The sequence below is a fragment of the Trachemys scripta genome, chromosome 2 (genome assembly GCF_013100865.1).
Source record: "Trachemys scripta elegans isolate TJP31775 chromosome 2, CAS_Tse_1.0, whole genome shotgun sequence".
Lineage (NCBI taxonomy): Eukaryota > Metazoa > Chordata > Testudines > Emydidae > Trachemys > Trachemys scripta.
Genome location: NC_048299.1, coordinates 105,336,641 through 105,360,828, shown reverse-complemented (window position 1 = coordinate 105,360,828; position 24,188 = coordinate 105,336,641). Strand labels below are relative to the sequence as shown.

General features: G+C 40.2%; 1 protein-coding gene across 10 annotated transcripts in view; it reads right to left on the bottom strand.

The window, feature by feature from the left end:
* FHOD3 (formin homology 2 domain containing 3) overlaps positions 1 to 24,188 on the bottom strand; it is a 644,613-nt gene that overhangs the window by 167,662 nt on the left and 452,763 nt on the right. For 5 of the 10 annotated variants that reach the window (XM_034761350.1, XM_034761355.1, XM_034761352.1 and 2 more), the window contains exons 7-11: positions 23,702 to 23,813; positions 9,901 to 9,995; positions 6,378 to 6,521; positions 3,122 to 3,360; positions 1,485 to 1,571 (exon numbers count right to left, since the gene is read on the bottom strand). In XM_034761350.1, the coding sequence (XP_034617241.1) occupies positions 1,485 to 1,571; positions 3,122 to 3,360; positions 6,378 to 6,521; positions 9,901 to 9,995; positions 23,702 to 23,813 (677 nt within the window). The remainder of the gene's footprint in view (positions 1 to 1,484; positions 1,572 to 3,121; positions 3,361 to 6,377; positions 6,522 to 9,900; positions 9,996 to 23,701; positions 23,814 to 24,188) is intronic. The other 5 variants (XM_034761354.1, XM_034761357.1, XM_034761359.1 and 2 more) reach the window with 1 other exon arrangement.

Below are 24,188 nucleotides of genomic sequence, written 5' to 3'. Positions count from 1 at the left end.
AATTTTTCAGAATTGGAACAATATGTATTGAAATCGCAATATTTTGAGGAAAAACAACAAAAATATTTTGAAGACATTTTTGCAATTTTTTTTCCATGTTTTCACCAACTCTGTGACTAAACTCAGATACAACATGAATAAAAAACTTACTAAGATTCCATAGGAACCATATTTCTATAAAAAATAGAAAAAAGAGACCTCTCTATCATATTTCTGAGCATAATTTTGTGTTGTTTAGTTTTGAGGCCCTTTAGAAAATAATATTCCTACTTCTCAGGCACAATGACTAGCCCACAAAATGACTATTTTGAAACAATAGTCCAAAATGATTTCTCTGCATAGAGATCCTGAAATGGAATGGGAAAATGTTTCCCCTAAGTAGTAGCCAGGTGTGGCAAAAACATGGTCCAGAGTTCTGAGGGTCAGACTCATTTTCATTAATACACGAACTTCTGGTCTCAATAGGCAAATATTCTGCCTTGATCAAACTGATAAACCATATGCCTTTGCTCTCGCCCTAATGCTGTTATGTTGCTTTCACGAGTTTTTAAAAAATAATTAAGTCTGAGACTAACAGATTTGTGGTGCCTAGACATTATTTTGATGCTTTAATGCTTATAGCTTGGGAAACAGGATGCAGCCAATGCAAATAATGAATCAGAGGGGTTAGCTATGCTTCTAAGTACTTCAAGACATTCTAAGACTTATACACTACATTAAAGTTAGCTTTTAAAGAACCCTTTATCAAATATGATACTCAATTATATAGGCTACTTCTTTGCATGTCCAGAAAGAAACATAGTCATACGGATGAATAGTCAGCAAAGCAGGCTATCCTCTCAAGAGGCTAACTGGATGGAATTTCAAAGAATCAGCTTTCAGGGATTTTCCAGGAGTGAAGAAACAACAGGCCCAATCTCTGGTATGGCAAGAACTGAGTGGGAGAATGAAGTGTAGTACTTTGCTCCTGCCCACTGCCAATACATCCAGAGCTGGGGACAAGATCTGTCTGAAAATGGTTAAAATATAGATGACAAAGAAAGTGACTAGCAAAATATCAGGTTCAAAAGAAGATGAACACAGATTTAAACATAGAGCGTGTTAGAGGGTTGTGTGTTGGGGATTAGGATGGTGTAATTTGGGATAGACTGTTTTTTTCCATCTGGCTGTTATGCATTCTCCAGTTCCCAGCTATGAAACAAAGAAAACAACAGGGCGAATGCAAATGACAAAAAAATCGTAAAACTGACCAAGTGTAGTGTAACTCGGGAAGGATAACTCAGCGTGCTTGCATGTCTTTGATTACAACAGAAAAATCAATCCAGGATCAAAGCATTGAAATAAAATGCATTTCTTCAACCCAAATGCATCACCCTAAGGAGTCAATCACACCCACTGCATGTGTTCTAGACACCAAGAGGTAATGAAAAAGCCCAGAACCATGCAAGAGGTGTTCCATGCAGAGCAGCTGCAGCAACACTCACATTGAAGATGTTTGAAGTTCAGCTTCAAATGCACTGTCATCCTTGTCATCAGCCTGTAAGACCACGAGGCCCTCAGGCTCGAATTCACTATAGACCCAGCCAAAAACAAACATGAATGAGACGTCAAATGACAACATGGAATGATGACAAATGCATTGGACATAGAGAGCTGGTCTAAACTACTGCTTATGTCGATATAACTTATGTTGCTCAGAGGTGTGAAAACAACATCTTCCTTGTGCGACGTACATTGACTTAAAGTGGTGTTTACACCATGCTATGTCTGCCATCTCTCATGGAGGTGGAATAATTATGCCAACGTGAAAGCGCTCTCCTGTCAGCATAGTATATCTTCACCAGACGTGCCAGAGCGGTCTGTGGACTTGTCCTCAATATACTGAGAAGCCACTATGCAGTATATGACATACCACTACTACTTAATAGTGCTGGAGCCTTCAAATTTCAAGTATTCTGAAGGAAGGGTCTTTTTAATAGGAATACATTGTTATTCGGTAAAATTTAGTTTGCAAGATAGAAAGTTTCCTACATGACTGGCAGAATTTTGAAGCTCCAGGATTGTATAGAGTATCTTCCATCAGAAATGCTCAAAGAACTTCACAAACATTACGTCTTCATTTGTTTAATGTGATTCAGTTTCTGGTTTCCCAGCTCAAGACACTTTGTGCCTGATTTTCAGAGGTGCTGACAACCAGCAGCTCCCGCTTTTCTCTAACAAAACTCTGTCCAGATGAACTGGAATGGCACTGGCAATAAAGAAAATTCAAACACCTATCGGTTTTCATTTTAGTCTTATAATGTCAATAAATACCTCAGTCCAGAGCACTTCTCAAGCAGTAATAACCAGTTAGATTGAATGGCTAGCCTTGTTTCTGGGCCACTGGTTCCTCCCCAGTTGGTCTTTATTGCATCTCATTTGTTAATTCTTAAATATAACATCACATCTATTCAAAACAACTCAAGCCTTGAAAGAAAATATGAATATACATTTTGGAACACCGATTGTAAAAAGAAAATGCCTCATATGAATTCATTCCAATCACACAAAAATAACTTTGCACAAGTGTAATAAATCATGATGTTTATGATTTCACCAGGACCTCCCTATAGAATTTGAATCTTCTACTAAATGGATATATTAGATGGAAATTCTGTCCATATATTACAGTAGATGAAAATTCTATCAATAAATGTTGTTAAGATCTCACTTTATGAATGTTCCATCTCATGTTGTTTACATCCATTCCTATGGGACAAATGGTAATACAAACTCAGGAATGTATTTGTTTATTTTACAGATTGCTTTGAAGGTTTGTTTCTCTGAAGATCAATGAAATATAGTACTGACAGGCAGGTATTCATAGGGAACATATGCATCTTAAAGGCAGGTGAATATAGAAGAACCAAATGATCACATCTTTCTTCCTTTAAACCTCTAGTAGCATTTTGCTTTTTTGTCCATTACAAGAAAGAAAGAAAGAAAGAAAGAAAGAAAGAAAGGTGGGGGGAAATGAAATAACTGAATAGTTTGCCATGATCAGAGTCAATAATGTGCAATGAATACAATAGAAAGGCACAATAATGAGAATAAAGGAATGTTTCTTGTCTCAAGCACTTACTTCTCACTAAGATCTTCAATACGCTGCCCATGGCCTAACATGAAGCTTGGACTCGACTGACTGCAAGGACTTGCAGGAGCTGATAAAGTGCTTTTGATGCTCTGGGCTGAATGTCTGCGGCTTCTCCTGCGCTCTAATCCCCTTCGTTCACTGGAGCCAAGACTGGCCCTTCTTCTGTCTTTGCGCCCATTGGGTGGGGGATCAGCAGTCTCGTCTCCATCCTCATGTCTCAGTGTCATCTGAAAGGAACAAAAGGGGAGACTTTTCACGTTAGCTCTAGATTTCCTATGTTTTCATTCACATTTTAACAATGAATATGTAGCTGCACATCATCCCCAACCATGAAGTCATTGCTCCCAGCATAACTTAACTGACTCTTACTATACTCACCATTACAACAGCTACTCCTCTTTAGCTGCTACATACTCATCTTGCTGCTATTCATACACTGGGATTGCATAGACCCCCTCATCTGCAGATCTTCAAGAACTTTGTAAACATTTAGGCTGGGATTTTCAAAATCTAAGGGAATTAGATGTCTAGTTCCCATCATATTACAGTGGGATTTGGGCACCTCATCCCCATTCATGCCTTTGAAAATCCCTGGGAGAAAATCTGGCCCTATTTAATTCAATGGCAAAATTCTTACCAACTTCAAAAGGGACAGGATTTTACCTTGAGTCTTGTGAATTCCCACCCTACCACTGGAGGTAATGATGTACAATCCTCATTTTATAGATGGGGAAACTGAGCCACAGAGAGGTTAAGTGATTTACCAAAGTCCCACAGGAAGTCTGGGACAGATCCATAAACAAAATCCACATCTCTTGAAACTCAGTCTGGCCACTAGATTTTCTACTCTCTAGAAAGTAGCTACACGAGGGCCATGGGGATATTATACATAGCACACTACTTTGGAACTTTACTAATGTTGCTACAATCGGTTGCCTGATCTTTAGATTACGTATTAAATTATATTGATTACTTAAGAATCCCCAGTTATCACTTTGAGGGTTGCCACGTTCTTTCTCCAAGATCAGACCCAGTGTTATTCAATGTGCGCAGTTGCAACACTCACCCTATAGGAACTCTTTTATATTTACAAATATAGTTTAATAATACATTTAGCACAGTCACAAACACCCCGACTTAGTAAGATGGAGAAACTACAGAATGTACATCTGCACATCCATATACTCACAGCATCTCCTGTAAAACAACCTGAAACATTAACCATCATCTTCCTTGTCATCCCATCATCACCAGTGGCCATCATTCTGGCACCTCCCAAGGACTACACCTCCTCCTCCTACCACCCCATAGGCTGGGATGCCACTTTTATAATATGTTACGCTGACGCCGCTATGTTTGATGCATATTCAGTAGGGGATTTCCCCACTTTTCCTTATTTGTATTTCCTCACCTTACTAATGTCGGAGTGTCTTTTCCCTATAGGTTAGTATATCAATGATCTCAACTTATTATCATATACATCCATTCGTTACCATGCCCCTTTTGTGGTTAGGATCACATTTGTTATTTCTGCCCTAACTGGTTATTTCGGTTCTTTCCAAGTTCCAAGGTGTGGTGTACCTGTTAGGTTTAAAAGGGTATGAACTTAGGAAAGCCCCTATGCCAACCTGCTTTAACGCATCCTCCATGTTAAAGGTTGCAGCCATATATGGACCTTATGCTTTAGCGCATCATCATCTATCTCGGTGAAAGGTCCCAAACATATGTATGCGAACTTTGCCTTAGCTCAACATACAGGATGTGACCTGCAGGTCCTTTGTGTTACAGCCAAAATATACTCTAATATAGACCTATAAACCTATTATAATAAAACAAAGAATCAGACTTATACAAAAATAAGAAACTTGTAAGAAAAGCTATATAAGCAAGCAGGCTAGTCTTAGGTGTATCTCATATACCTGTTATGTATGTCAGTTTGTTGCCTGGACAACATCTGTGGTTGCATTATGTACCTGTGGTCAGAACTTACCCTTAAACTCTATTTTCAGCTCCCCAAATACTTGGTGTTTTCCATTAGGCCGTTTATCTGTGCAAAGTTTAGCTGTTCAAAGTTCATAAGCCTCAAGCCTTATCCTAACTTGCTGAAGCTAATGTCTTACAGGACACAGGCCTGTAGGTTTCTTGCATTACTGCTGAATATAATGCAAAGCAGGATATAATGCAAAGCAGTACATATAATAAAGGCAAGCTAGCCCACTGTGCTACAAATTTCTTCTCAATCAAGAAAGAAATTAAAGATATTAAACTGGCATGCAAGTTTGTTATCTGTTTTTACTACTCAGTAAAGTTGAGAAAACCCGCTCTTGTCAACTGGTATCATGATGGATTTCAAAAACCAGACAGCATGTTTCTGGACCTTATTCTCCAATGAGCCACACAAGTTTTCAGTTGGTGTGACTACATTCAGCGGAGCATTCAGGTCTCTATACCTATGTTTTGCCTGAATCATCTAACACTGGTATCAATTAGGAGTAATTCCACTAAAATCAATGGAGTTACCATGGGGTAAAGCTGGCATAAGAAAGAAGAGAAGCAGGCCCAACGTCTCTGCAGCTGGACTTAGTACTAGAGGCAGTAATTTTATTTCACTGCACCATGACATAAATTCACATGCACTTTATATTACTTTCGGCCTAAAAAAAGCAAAGTCTGAAAAGTGTCTAATTGTTAAGAAACCAAATATCCTATCTTTGCACATAAATATTTCACAGGTGGTGAATGTGGAGTCAGTCAGTATCCAATCACTGCAAGTCGGGTAGGAATTGATCCAGTATAAACTTGTAAACAAGGACTCACTGGGCAATCAATTGTGGAGAAAGCTGTATATGTGAAGCTGATGTAGGCGGGACATTTTTTTGTGCACTGAATGCTTTTGCATATGGAAAGAACTTTTACTGACTTAGGGAGTCTGATGTGTAACTAGCAGTTTGAGAAAGAGTTTTAATTGCAGGCAGAACTGCCTCTAAAGAGGCTAGTAAATGTGCTGTTTCACTTTGACGTATAACCTATGTCTAATATGAAATGCATTTGTACTGCATGTAGTCATGTATCGGAGTAGGTCACATATACGAAATGTGTGTAACACTTCCAGCAACCAGATGTTTTTCTTTTAAAATAAAATAGATAACCAAGTTTCACCTAGGTTACATTCTCTCCCTCCCAGCCCCCAGCTTTGAAGTTTGCACAAGCTGTAAGATGCATAAAACAGGGCATGTTATGTTACCTCATAAATGTTAAATTGCTCAACTAAGTCCAAGTCTGTTCCTTTCTTGTTCAAGTGTCTCTGTGAAATAGCTTCGATGCCTAGCTCTTCCAGACAGTCCACCACGTCATAGAAAGAGTCCTGATCTGGCAACCCCGACAGCGTCTGAGAATCAAAGGGACAACATTGACAATGATTTGGTTTGAAGAGAATTAAAAAAGTTTTACAAGAATTTGTAAGTGGCAGTGTACGTGATTCTGGTTAAACAAGAAACAAAGAGTGGGGTTAGTAAGACACAGCTAGAAAAATAAAACATCAAGTGGAGCAGAGTCTAACAAAAAACTCTGTGAAAATATGTAAGAAAAAGATAATGAGCAAAACAAATCGATGTTACTGGTTCCTGAAAAACTACTGAAAATGTGGGTCAATAAATAAATCTATATGGGCGCGCGCGCACACACACACACACACACACACACACACACACGGATCCTTCCCTGGTTCTACTTAACTGCAGAACTAAAAAGCAGCAAATATTAAGGTATTAAGCACAGGAATAGAAGCAGAGAGATAAACCTTTTTTTATTTTTTTCTATCTGAGCAAGGCAGGCTGGTTTCCTATTGATTCCTGTCTCTTCAGCCTTAAGGAGAAGGGTGAGCCACACAGCTGATTGATGCTCAGCCAGGAACAATCATCCCAAGCCATGTGCCTACTGTCTTTAAGTCCTTAGGTAATAGTAGTATTTTTAATGTACAAGTTGATCTAGACAGCAGAAATATCAGTTCCTTCCTTCCTTTTCATTCTTTAAAATCTTACTGAAGGGATGCTTGCTACCTTGTCTAAAGGGGCTTATTAAGAGTTCCTGCATATATAAAGCATTTCTAATTGTGGGACAAACATTTACCATTAACAGTCGAGAGGCACTTTCACAAACTTGAAAATAAAGAATATTTATATAAAAATAATTTACACCACAATAACTTTTTGAACTCCCATTTCTATTTGTTTCTGGGTTTAATACAGAGTTTTTCTTATCACAGTCTAGACTTTTTTTTGCTGGTGAATTCACAGTACTACCATTAGCCACACACTGCTACTGTGCAGTGAAGTCATAGTACAGTTTGTATAGCAATATGCCCTCCCAGCCTAGTATTGGAAATGACTGCCATGTGATGAATCCATTATTATGGCTCAACAGCAGAATGAAGTCGGGGAGAAGATGAACTGTTGGAGAGAGATTTTTTTAAACAGAAATGGGCCTGATTCTCTTTTGCCCTGTACTTCTGGTAGTCATTTACACCATTACAAAGTGGGTGTAATGTACTGCTATTTTGATGTGGTAGCATTTTACATTCAGTTTATGTTGTTGCTAATGACTATACAAGGTGCAGAGCAAGTGAGAATCAGGCCCAAATAAGCTTAAGAGACTAATTCTGCCACTCATGTTGAGTAGCACCTTATTACAAGTATTATGCAAGCCACTTTAGAGCATGGTGTCACCCAATGTGCATAAGTGTGGCAGAATTGGTCTCTTAGGCTAGGTCTACACGCCCCTCCTAAAAAAAGTTACAAGGAGGAATGATGGGCTCAGACCTAAAGAAATCAACTGTGGGATGAAAATAAGTCAATACGAGATACAGTAATAAAGCAAACTCTAGGGCTGACAATTCCCAGACAAAATTAAGAGGTATAATCACCAGAAAGAGGGAACCCAGTATGAAATATACCACAGCATGAAATGAGCATGGAAAAAGACTCCTGAGGACATGTTTTCCTGCTTTAGTGGGAGTTATATACATATGTGAATCGAGAAATGCCTTTCAGAAGGTTTCTTCTACTAATGAAGTCAGTGGGAGTTTTGCCACTGATTTCAACAGGACCAGGAGTTGGTTTTCAATGAAACATCATGACAACAGTGATGTTACTGGGGTATCTGGCCCTATCAGGCTGTTTCCAAGGGCAATTCCAAGCATTAGAAGAGAAGCTAGTTTACCAAAAAGTGTTTACTATAGCCATGAACAAGAGCTTGAGAAAGTACTATGCAGTAGGAATAAATTCAGATTGTGATTTATGACCAGAATTGACAAACTGAAGATACTTGAACGAATATAATGAATTTAACACATCAAAATGTTAGTAACACTCTGACCTGTTAAACAAAACCATAAAGCACAATGGTATTTTGGTTCTTAAATACATTCTGGTTTTCTGTCTTCTTTAAAAGGTCAGTTTTTAAAATCTGACTCATTTGATGATTACTTTAGAGGTTAAGAACTTTTTTCTAACTAGCTTCTCATTTTTATGGCCTTTTGGTTTTCTTTTGTGAGTGTACATGCATATTTTAGATAACATTTGATTTTACAATGGAACAGCTACTTGTAATAAAAACCTTTGAGAATTATAAGCAAGAAAGAAAAAAATCATGGCACCTTCTCTTTTTCAAACAGAAACCCTTTCATTAGCATTCAGACCTGTTAAATTCATTACACTCGATGCATAGAGAAAAAAAATCAAATGTTCTGGAACCATCAAATTGTGCGCAAAGCTAGCCTTTGTAACCATGGGATCTTATTAACATTATGCTTGTCCACCCTGTCCCTATGGTTTGTTACACTCATGTGCTGAGTCTTGTTTCTAATTAAATTTTGAGATCTTTGGAGACAGCAACTGCGTCTCCTTATGTGATGGCACAACACCTAGCAAAATGGAGTCCTGATCCTGGTTGGCACCATTACACAAATGATAAATAACAAGAGTAACCGTTGGTTTTATTCATACTAATAGGTTGGCACAATGATGTGAACTAACCTTCAGAAAGCTGCTCCTGAGTTTACTGATGCATAAACTGCCACGCCCATCTAGTGCTCACACTACTGTCCTTATCTGTCTCCTGTGCCCCCCAAAATCCCTGACCCCACCACCCCACCCACCACAGAATCTCAAACACCTAGACCCCTCTTTCTAGCTACCTAACCCTCACACAATCCCAAAGCACCACAATATTCACCTCATGTGAATATGCTCTCATACCTCTCCCTCTACCCAACTGCTCAGCCTTCCCACCACTCCAGCCAATTAATTTGAAAAGTGACTTAACTTCTCTTTTAGCTACCATAAAGTCTCATTTTCCTCACTAACCTGGAGATCTGGTAGTATTCTAAGGGATGGAAAAGAGAAGATGGAAAGAGAAGACACTCTGAATTTTACATCTGTTACGTGTTGAGATTAAATAGCATTTGAATATTTATTTTACTTAGACAAAGATATATTTAGTGCCCCTCACCATGTCATCTGCTGTTGTTAATGTTACATTTACAAAAACAGAGTAGGAGTGGTAGCCAAAGGCACATTATTAAAACAACAAGTAGTGTTCTCTAGATAAGGTTAATCCAGTTTGGCTTTGAGTGGCTTGCACTGTAAATTCTTGGGACAAGACTGGTCTTGCTATATATCTGCCAAATGCCCAAAACACCTTTGAGCATTATGTAACTGAAAATAAATGAGTACTAATATTGCTAATGATATTAGTATGTTAAAACAAACCTTGTTAACTAAGGTCATTGCATAAACCAGCAGTTCAGTGTCAACCCCGTCCTTTTCCTCCAGGATCTCCATAATGTTGGACCATGGCTTGGCTCCTAAGAGTAAAACAGAAATAGTAGCTCATCATGTAGCCTAAAAAAATGAACAGGTTCAGACAATATGTACCACAGATTCATAATAGCAAATGGTTAGATAAATTGCTAAACAATTAGTTTGTATAGTTCTTTGATGCATCAATATTTACCTATATCAAGGTACCTATATCAAGACAAGTACTGATGACTGAAATAAAGAGGACTGCATTGAATCCCAGTTTATGCTTCCCAGATAAAAAGCATCAATGCAAGAGTGATATATCTTCTGTCCTGATTTTTACCTTAATTATTTTAATAATCCCTCCCTACATTCGCTCCCCCCCCCACCCACACACTTCAAAGGTGGTTCTCTCAGTTCCACTCAGTAAAACTCTGTATTAGTTTGGATCATGTAATTACAAAATCCGTGAAAAGCAAAGTGACTTAATAGCCTATTGCTTCAAATAAAGTAATTTTATAGGTATTTAGGAAAATGGCTGGTAGACTCAAGCTAATGTCTTATGTCTGAGATACTCTGTAAAACAATCACAATAATTTGGCTAAACCTGAGGTGGATACATGTACTCAAGAAAGAGCCGAAACTGATCTATCAAGGAAACTGAACTGGATAATGAAGGACCCAAGTTCGGACAGTTGTGTTTGAAGTAAATGTGAGGGTCAGGAGGGAAATCAGAAAGCTATGAACTATTTACTTGGAGAGACTAATTCAACTACGTGATCAGCAAAGCTGGAAGGCATTCTCTGAACTGCAGAGAAATGATTCAGACCAATCTTCACAGAACTCCACCTCCATAATTCTACCCGCAGGATATGGAGTGACAATACACTCATATAATGAAACTGGAGAGATTCTTCATCAGAACCTGTCATTGGGTGATCCGTGACCCCAAAGACAGGATACTGTAGCCTAACAAATAATCCTTTTGTGGTTGTCATATACACCACATGAGTTATCATCATAACACGGTGAGCAATCTCTCATTCACACAGCTTTCAAATTTATATCCTGCCCCACACACGCATATCTCCCATTGACTTAACTGGAAACACCATTCACAAAGTGATGGCAGTTTATAGTGTGCAAAGTTCCTTACTGATGAACATTTTGACAGCAGAATGTTCCCATTTTCAGTTCCTTTACTTTTATTGATACCAATATTCTCCAATCCTCACTGCAAACAAAACAAAACAGAAAGCTTTTGGTAGCTTCCATATCATAGGCAAAGGTACAAAAGGGCCGGAGATACATTCTCACTGCTCAATATTTTTTCTTACACATTAATTAAAACCCTATTCTGTAATGAGCTTCTCCAGTTTCACTAGCCTTCTCTTCATTTGCCTCTCTACATAACCAGACATTTTTGTGCAAGGAACACATGTTCAAAAGACATGTGGAACAAATTCACTCTGCTCAAATAAGATATATGATTGGGAGGAATGATATCCTCACTACAAAAATGTCTTCCTGTGGTTTCTAATGAACAAAAAAGGGAAGAAAACAAGAAAGAGAGAGAGAAACAAAAAGGGGAAATTATATTATTCTGATCTATAACAGTGCTATGTGTAAGGAAGTGAACTGCCAATAACATGACAAATTAATTACTTAATCCTTGATTTATGATTCAGTGAAAGATCTTCTGGGGGGAAAATGCCTTTTATTCTATAGCCAGAAAGTCCTTACTTTGATTAGAACAATTCCATTGTGTTTTTAAAATGCAATATCTTGGTATTCTATCATTTCATATTCGCCTGCCTGTTTCCGTGTAAAGATGACATCCACAGTTACCCATGAAAGCACAAACTTAGTTAGCCATTTCTTCGTTGCTTTCAGGATGTTTAATTTTAATCTGTCAGTCAGGCACTGTTATCAGCAAGCCACTTCAGCAGTACTTGCGTTTCAGAAGGTAATAGGCTGTTGTTGTTTACAAAAGGCCATTTCCTGACATGTAACATGGAAATTCTGTATCAGATTCTCAGCTAGTGTAAATTGCTGTAGCTCTAGTGACTTCGATGGAGCTACTCCGGTTTACACTAGATAAGAATGTGACATTTGCATCTAGGGTGCCCATTTTCTCATTGTGATCCTGAGTTGCACAATCAAAGAGAAAGCATGAGGTTACTTGTGAGGCTGACTGTCTTCTCTCATCTTGTTACTGAAGTGTGTATATGTCCTCTAAATTCACAAGAGGCTGCAGCAAGACAATGACAAGTATCTATGACCCTTGAAAAACATAAAGCTGTATGCTTGCTTCTTCATTTTCCCTTATTCTTCCCCTTGAAGAGGAATATTCATATTGTGGAAAGCTTTCAAACATCTCAGACTACAGATGAGTTCAAACCAAAACCACAGATCTGAACACTCCCAAATGTTAGGGAAATTTGTATTCAGATCCAAAAGTCATGCCTTGCCACTAACTGTATAGATTCATAGATTCTAGGGCTGGAAGGGACCTCGAGAGGTCATCGAGTCCAGTCCCCTGCCCTCATGGCAGGACCTAATACTGTCTAGACCATCCCTGATAGACATTTATCTAACCTACTCTTAAATATCTCCAGAGATGGAGATTCCACAACCTCCCTAGGCAATTTATTCCAGTGTTTAACCACCCTGACAGTTAGGAACTTTTTCCTAATGTCCAACCTAAACCTCCCTTGCTGCAGCTTAAGCCCATTGCTTCTTGTTCTATCCTTAGAGGCTAAGGTGAACAAGTTTTCTCCCTCCTCCTGATGACGCCCTTTTAGATACCTGAAAACTGCTATCATGTCCCTTCTAAGTCTTCTCTTTTCCAAACTAAATAAACCTTTCAGCCTTCCTTCATAGGTCATGTTCTCAAGACCTTTAATCATTCTTGTTGCTCTTCTCTGGACCCTCTCCAATTTCTCCAGATCTTTCTTGAAATGTGGTGCCCAGAACTGGACACAATACTCCAGCTGAGGCCTAACCAGAGCAGAGTAGAGTGGAAGAATGACTTCTCGTGTCTTGCTCACAACACACCTGTTAATGCATCCCAGAATCATGTTTGCTTTCTTTTGCAACAGCATCACACTGTTGACTCAAATCACTGCTCTACAGCCAAAATGCTTCTGAAATAAATGTAGTCAAACTTTACTAATTCTGGGTCACTGAGAATGAAAATGATGCTTAAAATTGTTGATTGGCTCTAGTTTTTAAGATATGCTATTGGGTCAGTATATACGACCCTTGACTTGGGAATGGCGGAGGATAAGTGAGTTATAAAGGGAAGGGATCTCAATTTAAACCAGAAATGACTAAAATACATCTTTGACTGGATCTATGAATAAATCTATGACTGGGTTTGGACAGTACTTGCTTTTTAGGCAAAACAATGAATGATGCAATCTGAAGCTGGTATTGCGTCATACATGATATGAATTACATCATGTTATTCCTATAAGTCATGGATGATGCAATCATAACGAAGCTTACATCACTCTGCTGAACAAATTGTCCTATATCAGCTCTAGAAATCATACAGTGTCATGCTCTCTTTGTCAGTGTTTGATTTCGCAAAGGGTCACATTTGTGTTTAGCCAAAGTGAGCAGAGATGCCTCGTACTTGTGTGAACAGTGCAGATAACTTCTGCTATGTTTGTGGTGAAGAGACTTTTGCATCACAAAAGCGCAGTATAACCACTATGGTTAAGAAAGCCTATCACCTTTATTTTGGCTACAAAATTGGAGATCAGGACAAGAGGTGGGCCCCACACACATGCTGCAACACTTGTGCAACCAATCTTCGCCAGTGGTTGAACAGGAAAAGGAAATCTATGCCGTTTGCAGTGCCAATGATTTGGAGAGAGCCAACAGATCATACCAGCAATTGTTACTTCTGCATGGTGCCTCCAGTTGGGAAAGGTGTGTCAAAGAAGAAAAAGTGGACTGTGCATTATCCAAACATTCCATCAGCTATACGCCCACTACCCCACGGAGAAGGACTGCCGGTTCCTGATGCACCAGAATCATTCTCACTTGAGTCAGACGAAGAAGAGGAAGAGTATGAAACTTCTGGTCCTGAACCATTAATGTCACAGGACCCACATTTTCTCCCATCCTCCTCCTCTGAACCACACCTCATAACACAAGGTGAACTGAATGACCTTGTCAGGGATTTGGAACTATCCAAGAGTAAGGCAGAGCTGTGGGGCTCCAGACTACAGCAGTGGAATCTCCTGGCAGGTGATGTTAGGGTTTCCATGTTCCATGACCGTCAAAAGGATCTTGTCCCATTCTTCTTCATGGAAGGTGATCTTGTAGCCTGCAACAACATCGAAGGTGTGATGGCAGCCCTCAACATCGTTCACGATCCAGATGAGTGGAGACTGTTCATTGATTCATCTAAGACGAGTCTTAAAGCTGTTTTACTGCATAATGGCAATGTTTTGCCATCAATTCCAGTTGGTCATGCAGTCCATCTGAAGGAAACCTATGACAACATGAAACAACTTTTGAGGTGCATAAACTATGACCAACATCAGTTGGAGCTTTGTGGCGATTTGAAGGTTGTTGCTCTCTTGCTTGGTCTGCAGACTGGATACACAAAGTACTGCTGTTTTCTCTGCGAATGGGATAGTCGTGCAAGAGATTCCCACTACATCAAGAAAGATTGGCCACTCTGACAGTCATTGGAGCCTGGGAGGAAAAGTGTTCAGCATCCACCACTTGTTGAATCAAGGAAGATTTTGTTACCACCCTTACACATCAAGCTGGGTCTGATGAAGAACTTTGTCAAGGCCATTGACAAAACACAAGCAGCTTTCAAGTACCTCCGTGGAAAATTTCCAAGATTAAGTGAAGCTAAGATAAAGGAAGGTGTCTTTGTTGGTCCTCAGATTTGTGAACTTCTTCGAGATGATGCATTTGACCATGCACTGTGTGGCAAGGGAAAGACGGCATGGAAAGCCTTCCAGTTAGTGGCAATAAATTTTCTCGGAAACAACAAGGCAGACAACTACAGGTTGTTGGTGGAAAACCTCCTCAAGGCATACAAAAGCCTTGGTTGCAACATGTCACTAAAGATACATTTTTTGCACTCTCATCTAGATTTTTTTCCACCAAACTGGGGAGCAGTGAGCGACGAGCACGGCGAGTGATTTCACCAGGACTTTGCAACAATGGAGAAACGCTATCAGGGCAAATGGAGCCCATCAATGCTTGCAGACTATTGCTGGACAGTGACAAGAAATGCTCCATTTAATGAATACAAGAGATAAGCCAAGAAGTGCTGAGTAGACACTGAATAGGACTAAACTATGTACATAATAGTTTTTTGCCGTTTGTTTCATAATACATTTTATTTATATAACCCTTTTGCTGATTTTTAAAGTGTTACATAAACAGGACAGGTGAAATATTATCATGTAAAGAAACCATAAACACATGAAAAGACCTAGATTTACAATTTATGATTAAAACTCTATCTACACAATATACATAGACATAAAATGTAAAAACTTACATATCGTAGAAACAGTAGACAATCAGTTGTTTTAATTATCATATCTGAATTCAGCACATCAAAATACATAATAAATAGCACATTTTATCTCTGAAGCAGACGACTTCTCAAAAATTGTAGACCAGCGATTTAGCTTGTGGTCCACTATAACCCCTAGATCCCTTTCTGCCGTACTCCTTCCTAGACAGTCTCTTCCCATTCTGTATGTGTGGGACTGATTTTTCCTTCCTAAGTGGAGCACTTTGCATTTGTCTTTGTTAAACTTCATCCTGTTTACCTCAGACCATTTCTCCAATTTGTCCAGATCATTTTGAATTATGACCCTACCCTCCAAAGCAGTTGCAATCCCTCCCAGTTTGGTATCATCCGCAAACTTAATAAGCATCCGAAGAAGTGAGGTTTTTACTCACGAAAGCTTATGCCCAAATAAATCTGTTAGTCTTTAAGGTGCCACCAGACTCCTTGTTGTTTTTGTAGATACAGACTAACCCGGCTACCCCCTGAAACTTAATAAGCGTACTTTCTATGCCAATATCTAAGTCATTGATGAAGATACTGAACAGAGCCGGTCCCAAAACAGACCCCTGTGGAACCTCTCTTGTTATACCTTTCCAGCAGGATTGGGAACTATTAATAACTACTCTCTGAGTATGGTTATCCAGCCAGTTATGCACCCACCTTATAGTAGCCCTATCTAAGTTGTATTTGCCTAGTTTATGGATAAGAATATCATGCGAGACCGTATCAAATGCCTTACTAAAGTCTAGGTATACCACATCCACCTTTTCTCCCTTATCCACAAGATTCGTTATCCTATCAAAGAAAGCTATCAGATTGGTTTGACATGATTTGTTCTTTACAAATCCATGCTGGCTGTTCCCTATCTCCTTACCACCTTCCAAGTGTTTGCAGATGATTTCCTTAATTACTTGCTCCATTATCTTCCCTGGCGCAGAAGTTAAACTAACTGGTCTGTAGTTTCCTGGGTTGTTTTTATTTCCCTTTTTATAGATGGGTACTATATTTCCCCTTTTCCAGTCTTCTGGAATCTCTCCCATCTCCCATGATTTTCCAAAGATAATAGCTAGAGGCTCAGATACCTCCTCTATTAGCTCCTTGAGTATTCTAGGATGCATTTCATCAGGCCCTGGTGAAAGTAATGGTCAGACCTCTTCAAACTTTGAAGAAGTTCAAATCTGGAGTTAGATCTAAACTTTTCAGGTCAGGCCTATCTCTACTGAAAAACTAAATCCATTTAATGTTCAGCTTTTTTTTTCTTTTTATACTGTTATTTACCTACATTTGTTAATTCTCAATGCTATATGGTAAACAAATGTAGTCTCCATACAACTTGGCTCCTCCTCCTGCACAATCATGCAATGAAAGTATAATGCTGAATTTCTTGCAACACTTTTTCTGACAGCAGATTGTGATCCCTGCTCCGAACCCTCCCGCCATGGTAATAGGTAACCGTTATGCTTTTCTTGATACAGGAAAGAAGGAATCACCCCCTACAGTAAAGGAGGAGAAGCCTCGTACCCCTAAGGCGGGGAGGTCTGCTGCCACCACTGCGAATAGGAAAAGTAGGGTAGTGGTGGTCTGAGACTCTCTGCTGAGGGGGACAGAGGCACCCATCTGTCACCCTGACATTTCATCTCAGGAGGTATGCTGCCTGCCGGGAGCCCGTATCCGAAATGTTACAGAGGCATTGTCGAGGATTATCCAGCCCTCTGACTAGTCCCCCATGCTACTCTTCCATGTGGGCACAAATGATACTGTGCAGTGTGACACTGAGCGGATCAAGAGTGACTACAGGGCTCTGGGAGTACGGGTGAAGGAGTTTGGAGCACAGGTGGTATTCTCTTTGATTCTTCCTGTCAAAGGTAGGGGCCCGGGCAGAGACAGATGCATCATGGAGGTGAATGCCTGGCTGCGAAGATGGTGTCGCCAGGAGGGCTTTGGCTTCCTAGACCATGGGATGCTATTCGAGGAAGGACTGCTGGTCAGAGATGGCGTTCACCTTTCGAGGAGGGGAAAGACCCTATTTGGACACAGACTGGCTAACCTAGTGAGGAGGGCTTTAAACTAGGTTCGACGGGGACAGGTGAGCAAAGCCCACAGTAAGCGGGGAACATGGAGACCTGGGAGATGGGTCGGAAACGAGAGGGAGTGTGGGCTATATTGGCAGAGAGAAAGGAGGGTCAGAACAAAACTGGGAGGAAAGATCAAACCAGTATCTTAGATGCCTATATACAAATGCGAGATGTATGGGTAATAAGCAGCAAAAACTGGAAGTGCTAATAAATAAATACACCTATGACATTGTTGGCATCACTGAAACTTGGTGGGATAATACACATGATTGGAATGTTGGTGTGGATGGGTACAGCTTGCTCAGGATAGACAGGGGAAAAAGGGAGGAGGTGTTGCCTTGTATATTAAAAATGTACACACTTGGACTGACGTGGAGATGGACATAGGAGATGTCTAATCTTGCCCCTGCATTCCTGTGTTGTTTGCCTATATTCATCCTCTGTTCAATATCTTCATTAACGACTTAGATATTGGCATAGAAAGTACGCTTATTAAGTTTGCGGATGATACCAAACTGGGAGGGATTGCAACTGCTTTGGAGGACAGGGTCATAATTCAAAATGATCTGGACAAATTGGAGAAATGGTCTGAGGTAAACAGGATGAAGTTTAACAAAGACAAATGCAAAGTGCTCCCTTAGGAAGAAAAAATCAGTTTCACACATAAAGAATGGGAAGAGACTGTCTAGGAAGGAGTACGGCAGAAAGGGATCTAGGGGTTATAGTGGAGCACAAGCTAAATATGAGGCAACAGTGTGATGCTGTTGCAAAAAAAGCAAACATGATTCTGGAATGTATTAACAGGTGTGTTGTGAGCAAGACACGAGAAGTCATTCTTCCGCTCTACTCTGCTCTGGTTAGGCCTCAGCTGGAGTGTTGTGTCCAGTTCTGGGCACCGCATTTCAAGAAAGATGTGGAGAAATTGGAAAGGGTCCAGAGAAGAGCAACAAGAATGATTAAAGGTCTTGAGAACATGACCTGTGAAGGAAGGCTGAAAGAATTGGGTTTGTTTAGTTTGGAAAAGAGAAGACTGAGAGGGGACATGCTAGCAGTTTTCAGGTATCTAAAAGAGTGTCATAAGGAGGAGGGAGAAAACTTGTTCACCTTAGCCCAGTGGTTCCCAAACTGTGGTTTGTGAACTCCCGGGGGTTCGCAGAACGTTACAGGGGGTTCGCCATAAAAATTTCACTAATGGCGGACAGAGGACCCTGGGCATTGGAGACAGGAGGTGGGACCCGGTTGCAGGGCAGACACCCCGAGCCCCAGGGAGAGTGGAGCCGGGCAGTTGGGGCTGGCATCCCGAGCCCTGCCACTGTAAGCGGGGGAGCCGGCAGCCTGAACCCCAGCCCGAGCCTCAGAGAGAGCGGGGCCAGGCAGTTGGGGCCGGCGGCCTGAGCCCTGCCCCCGTCAGCTGGTGAGCCGGCAGCTCAAACCCTAGCACTCCGCGCGGGGCTGGCAGCCCGAGCCCCAGGGAGAGCGGGGCCGGGCAGTTGGGGCCGGCAGCCTGAACCCCAGTGCTCTGTGGGGGGCTGGCAGCCCGAGCCCCAGGGAGAGCAGCCAGGCAACAGGGGCTGGCAGCCTGAGCCCCGCCCCCATCAGCGGGGGAGCCGGCAGCCCGAACCCCAGCCCGAGCCCCAGGAATTTGCCAAATCTCATCTAAAGCCAGAACCACGGCCCTCCAGCCACAACCTCACCGGAAACTAGAGGTGGGTGAAAAAAACCAAGCATTTTTCACAGAAAGTTTTGAATTTTTTTTCACATTTTTCAAAATTGCCCAAGAAAAATTTACAAAAAACTGAAACGGAAAAATGGTCCATTTTCAAAAACTGTTTTCATGAAACATTTTCTGATTTTTAAAAACTAAAAATGAATTTATTTTTATTAGAAACCATTTTTTTAAAAACAAAAGCCAAAAAAACATTTTACAGAAACATCTTTGGTTTCTGGTTTTTCTATGTTCGTTAAAAAAAGTTTCAATTAAAAATATTTTTCAGAGGTTCATAGATTCCGGGGCCCGGCAGTTGGGGCATCCATCACACTGAGGAAATTTAAACTTAAATCCCTGAAAATATTCATTTTTAGGAGGGGGTTCATGAGATTTCACAATTTAGTGAAAGGGGTTCGCGGGCTGTTAAAGTTTGGGAACCACTGCCTTAGCCTCTAAGGATAGAACAAGAAGCAATGGGCTTAAACTGCAGCAAGGGAGGTTTAGGTTGGACATGAGGAAAAAGTTCCTAACTGTCAGGGTGGTTAAACACTGGAATAAATTGCCTATGGAGGTTGTAGAATCTCCATCTCTGGAGATATTTAAGAGTAGGTTAGATAAATGTCTATCAGGGATGGTCTAGACCATATTTGGTCCTGCCATGCGGGCAGGGGACTGGACTCGATGACCTCTCGAGGTCCCTTCCAGTCCTAGAATCTATGAATCTATGAATAAGGGGGCACAGTGTGGCCTAGTGGACAGAACACTGGACTGGGACTCATGAGACCTGATTCTATTCCCAGCTCTGTCACTGGTCTACGGGATGACCTTGGGCAAGTCACTTCATCTCTCTGTGCCCCAAATTCTCCATCTGTCAAAGGAGATGATGAGACTGACTCCTCTGAAAAGTGCTTTGAGATCTGCTGATGAAGAGAGTTATACAAGAGGTAGGCACTATAATAAGCATAAGATTATGATTTCCGTACAATATCAGTAGTAAAACTGATGAGAGAGAAAAATCAGGCTTACTGTAGTGAACTTGTAGAGGTTTCTTTCTCTGTATGTGTACAGGTGCCTTCCTACTGAATGGAACCAGAACTGCTCTCCTGTACGTCATAGGCTTCCTATTGCTGACAGTTATTGGAGATTCTCCTTTGGCTGAAGCACAGTGTTTTTGGGGAAGGATCATTTGAGCTTCATTCACATTGCTGCCACTAAGTTCACAGTGGCCATGGATGGTATAAAGCACAGTGACAACTATTAGGTACTAGATGATTCAGGACACTTTAAATACAGTATAGCCAAATAGTGTATCTAGTTACTTCCTGAGTCTCTGACTATTTTTGGCCTCTCCTTAAAACTGTGTGCACATGACTTTTGTTCAAATCTAATAAAAAAGGATGATGAGTTTGGTCAGGTCAGCCAAGTTCTAATATACAGTCTCCACATCACAGGGCAGACATGCAAATAAACACAAATAGTTTTCTGTTCATGAAAAGCCCAGGAGAAGACTAATACTATAGGTGAGGAGTAAGGTGGAATTGGTACTGCTGTGTGAGAATTCATCCATTAACAGAAGTTCATCTGTATATCTCTAGTAGTCATAAGCACTAACAGGTGACAACCTTTACATTTGGAGATGCCTCTGCACCTTTTATACTTGTTTTTTTATTAAGCTTATTATGTGCATGTACATTCTTTCATCCGATTTTAGGAACATCAGTATTAATCTCCTGAATATCTAACTCTGTTTTGACAATGCCAGGAAACATGAGCTATTCTGATATTAGAGGGCACTTACAAGTCAGATAACAGCAGCCAAAGTCACAGAAACAATAAGCACAAACAGGATGTTACCGTGCTCAGTTCAGACACAACGCTTTATTCTCTGTATTAAAAAAGATGCTTCTGATAAAGTAGCAGCTGGAGGCACTGTAGAATTCCTACACCACTTTCCAGCCCCCCCAGTACACAACACTTTAATTGAAAGGAGAGAGTTCCCTTGTAGCTAAGAACAGACAGCAGAAAAAAATTAAATAAGGGAGGGTAAGCAAGAGGGTGCTCCGTATGTTCTAGGGACTGTATAATTGCTCACCTATGATCTGCTTTTATCCATTATTAAGCCAGCAGCTTCTATGGAGCTTTGTACTTCAGTTTGCATATGGATGTATTCTAGCAGAGAAATCACAGATGGGATCACTTGGAAACAGGGCTGAATTATTAAGGTTGGATTTTTTTTTTGGTTAATCATGTGTGGTACACATGTTAAAGAATTATGTCATATCTCATCGCCTTGCATGTGAATGAAAAACAGGGCTTTTTTCAAAGCAGCATTGAACTTAATTAGTTAGCTCCAAGATTTATGATAAAATTTCCAAAACAAGGCATGTAACATATTCTTCCTCTTTTCTTCAATCTAATAAACAAATCTTTTAAAGCAGGTCTGCCACCGTTACAAGGCAGCAATTACCAACTGTAATTAAAAAGGCAGCATCACCACAACTACAAAAGAAATGCTGTTCCTCTGATGACCTTAAAAAAACCCCAAACCCTAAATAGACAGGACAATAACACACACCTCTCTTGTAGTTTCTTGTTTTACTCTTGAGGAATTTCTAATATAATTGAAAGGGGCTTTTTTTTTATTTTTAAGCATAATAGATATGTAAGGATAACAAGTTATTTGTGAAACCATGATGCAATATGCCTCCCCACTGGTATGAGAATTCCAATAATCTCCCACTTTGCTTTCAACAATCATCTAACCATAAGTATCTTTTTTCAAAATGTTATGTTGATTTTCAAATTGTTTCATTACTTTTTGGGGGGAGTGAAATGTAGGCCTGAGGCCATCCTACAGGATATAAAAGGGGATGGCACATGGTAGCATGTTCCCCCCCCCCATTGTTTAATGGTGTTTGCTAGCATGGGAACAGCTGGTGATTTGAACATATTGAGAATATAAGTGAGTTCAGAGGGCTGAGGAAATACTACAATTGGCTGTAAAAATAAATCATACAACTCACTATTACATGAGCACTATTAGTACATTTCTGCTGTATAGCATTCTAAGGTTTATGGGTTTTAATTCAAAACAGAAAACCAACCTGAACAGTCCACATTTTTAAAGTATCCCCTTGCCTTCCACCCAGCCACAGAGGATTTATGGCTCTTTTTTAATCTTTTCAACACACCCATTCTGATAGTTAAGAGTGAAAACTGGTAACTTTCTCTTCTCTCCCTAACATCCCGTACCCTGCTTCTGTTCCCACCAATCATTTGTTTTACTTTAACCATAACGAGTCATTTGAAGAAGTTCAGCAGCAAGGCAAAAATTCCAAGGATGGGAACTTTGTTTTAATCTCCATGTGTGTGAGACCACAACAATGGGTCTGCAGCCTCACAAACCTTCCTGGTGTCAAAGGAACAGTTCAAATCAAAAGAGCACATTGGAGTTCTGCAATATTTTTGTGGCAAGAACCACCCAAAAACCCCACCATAACATTTTTCTTCTTTTCTTATTGTGTGCACATTTTTTAATTCAAGTTTTTTTTCTGGACATAAAGGATGACAGGTCTCAGCATAATGTCTGCTGGAGGATTTTATTGCAATGCAACAAACAGAACATTTTCTATGTACCGTTCATACTGGCACTAAGTTTGTTTAGGTTTTTTGGATGACAAAAGGACAACACTGATGGCGTGTTTTTTCTCCATGTTAGATGGCCACTTTTAAGCAGGAAGAGAAAGCATGATCCTGTGGTTAGGGCACTCACTCACAACTTGGGAGTCCAGAGTTCAATTCCTTGCTTTGCCACAGACTTCTTGTGTGACCGGGGTAAGTCATTCAGTCTCTCATCTGTAAAATGGGGATAACAGCTTTTCCCTACCTCATGGGATGTTGTGAAAATTATTATACTAAAAATTGTGAGGCCCCTAGATATCCCAGTAATGAGGGCCATAGAGATAGATATGGGACCTTAGATAGACTCATTATGGAGAAGTTCCATATAGTCTTAGAGTCTTAGTAGGAAAACAAAGTAACTTCTACTTGCTTGTAACACTGAAGACAGGTTTCATCAATGTCTTTAATGTATATTTTCACTATATTACAGATTCTGATATGCTTATTCATGTTAAATGTTATCTTACCCCACCAGAAGCCCTAATGAAACCCATAGAATTATTTAGAGAAGAAGGTACTTCTCAGTGACTCCATGTTATATTAATACTTTAAACATGTTTAAAAACAAACAAACAAAAAAACAAGGAGCAGTTTTGTAAAATGACTGTGGGACAAATAATGACTGAGGAAGATTCCTCTAGGATGAACAGACAAACACACACCACAGCTGAAATCTTGGCCTCACTGAAATCAAAGGCAAAACTTTCAGTGATGCCTAGATTTCACTCTATATTATCAGCTACTCACCTCTCTTCTCATCTACTGTGGATACTGCCTGGATTAAAAGTGGTGCATTGGATTCCGTATACTCCACAAACACCAGCTGCAGTTTCAGTGCTGTCTTTACCACCAGACGGAACTGAAAGAAAAGAAAGTAACTTGTCATTTAACAGCTCACAGTATTTCCAGATGTGCTGCATGCCACTGTACCAGATGTAAGCATTGCATTTTGGCTTGAGGCAGCAATGGCAACAATATGAGAGAATGAAGTTATTCGAGCCACATAAATAAAAGTTCTGCACAGCCAGTTGGCCTAGCAATTCACTGATAGGACAGCACTCTCCCCATTAACTGCAGCTCAGTCTTAACTCCAAAACTGAGGCTCCAAAGTGCGTAACAAACATGACAATACATTCCTCACACCCTTAGATAGTCCCTGGTCAAAGCATGGTAGAAACTGAATCTACTGATCTGAGAACCTCATCTCCTAACACAGTATTTATTAAGTATTCGT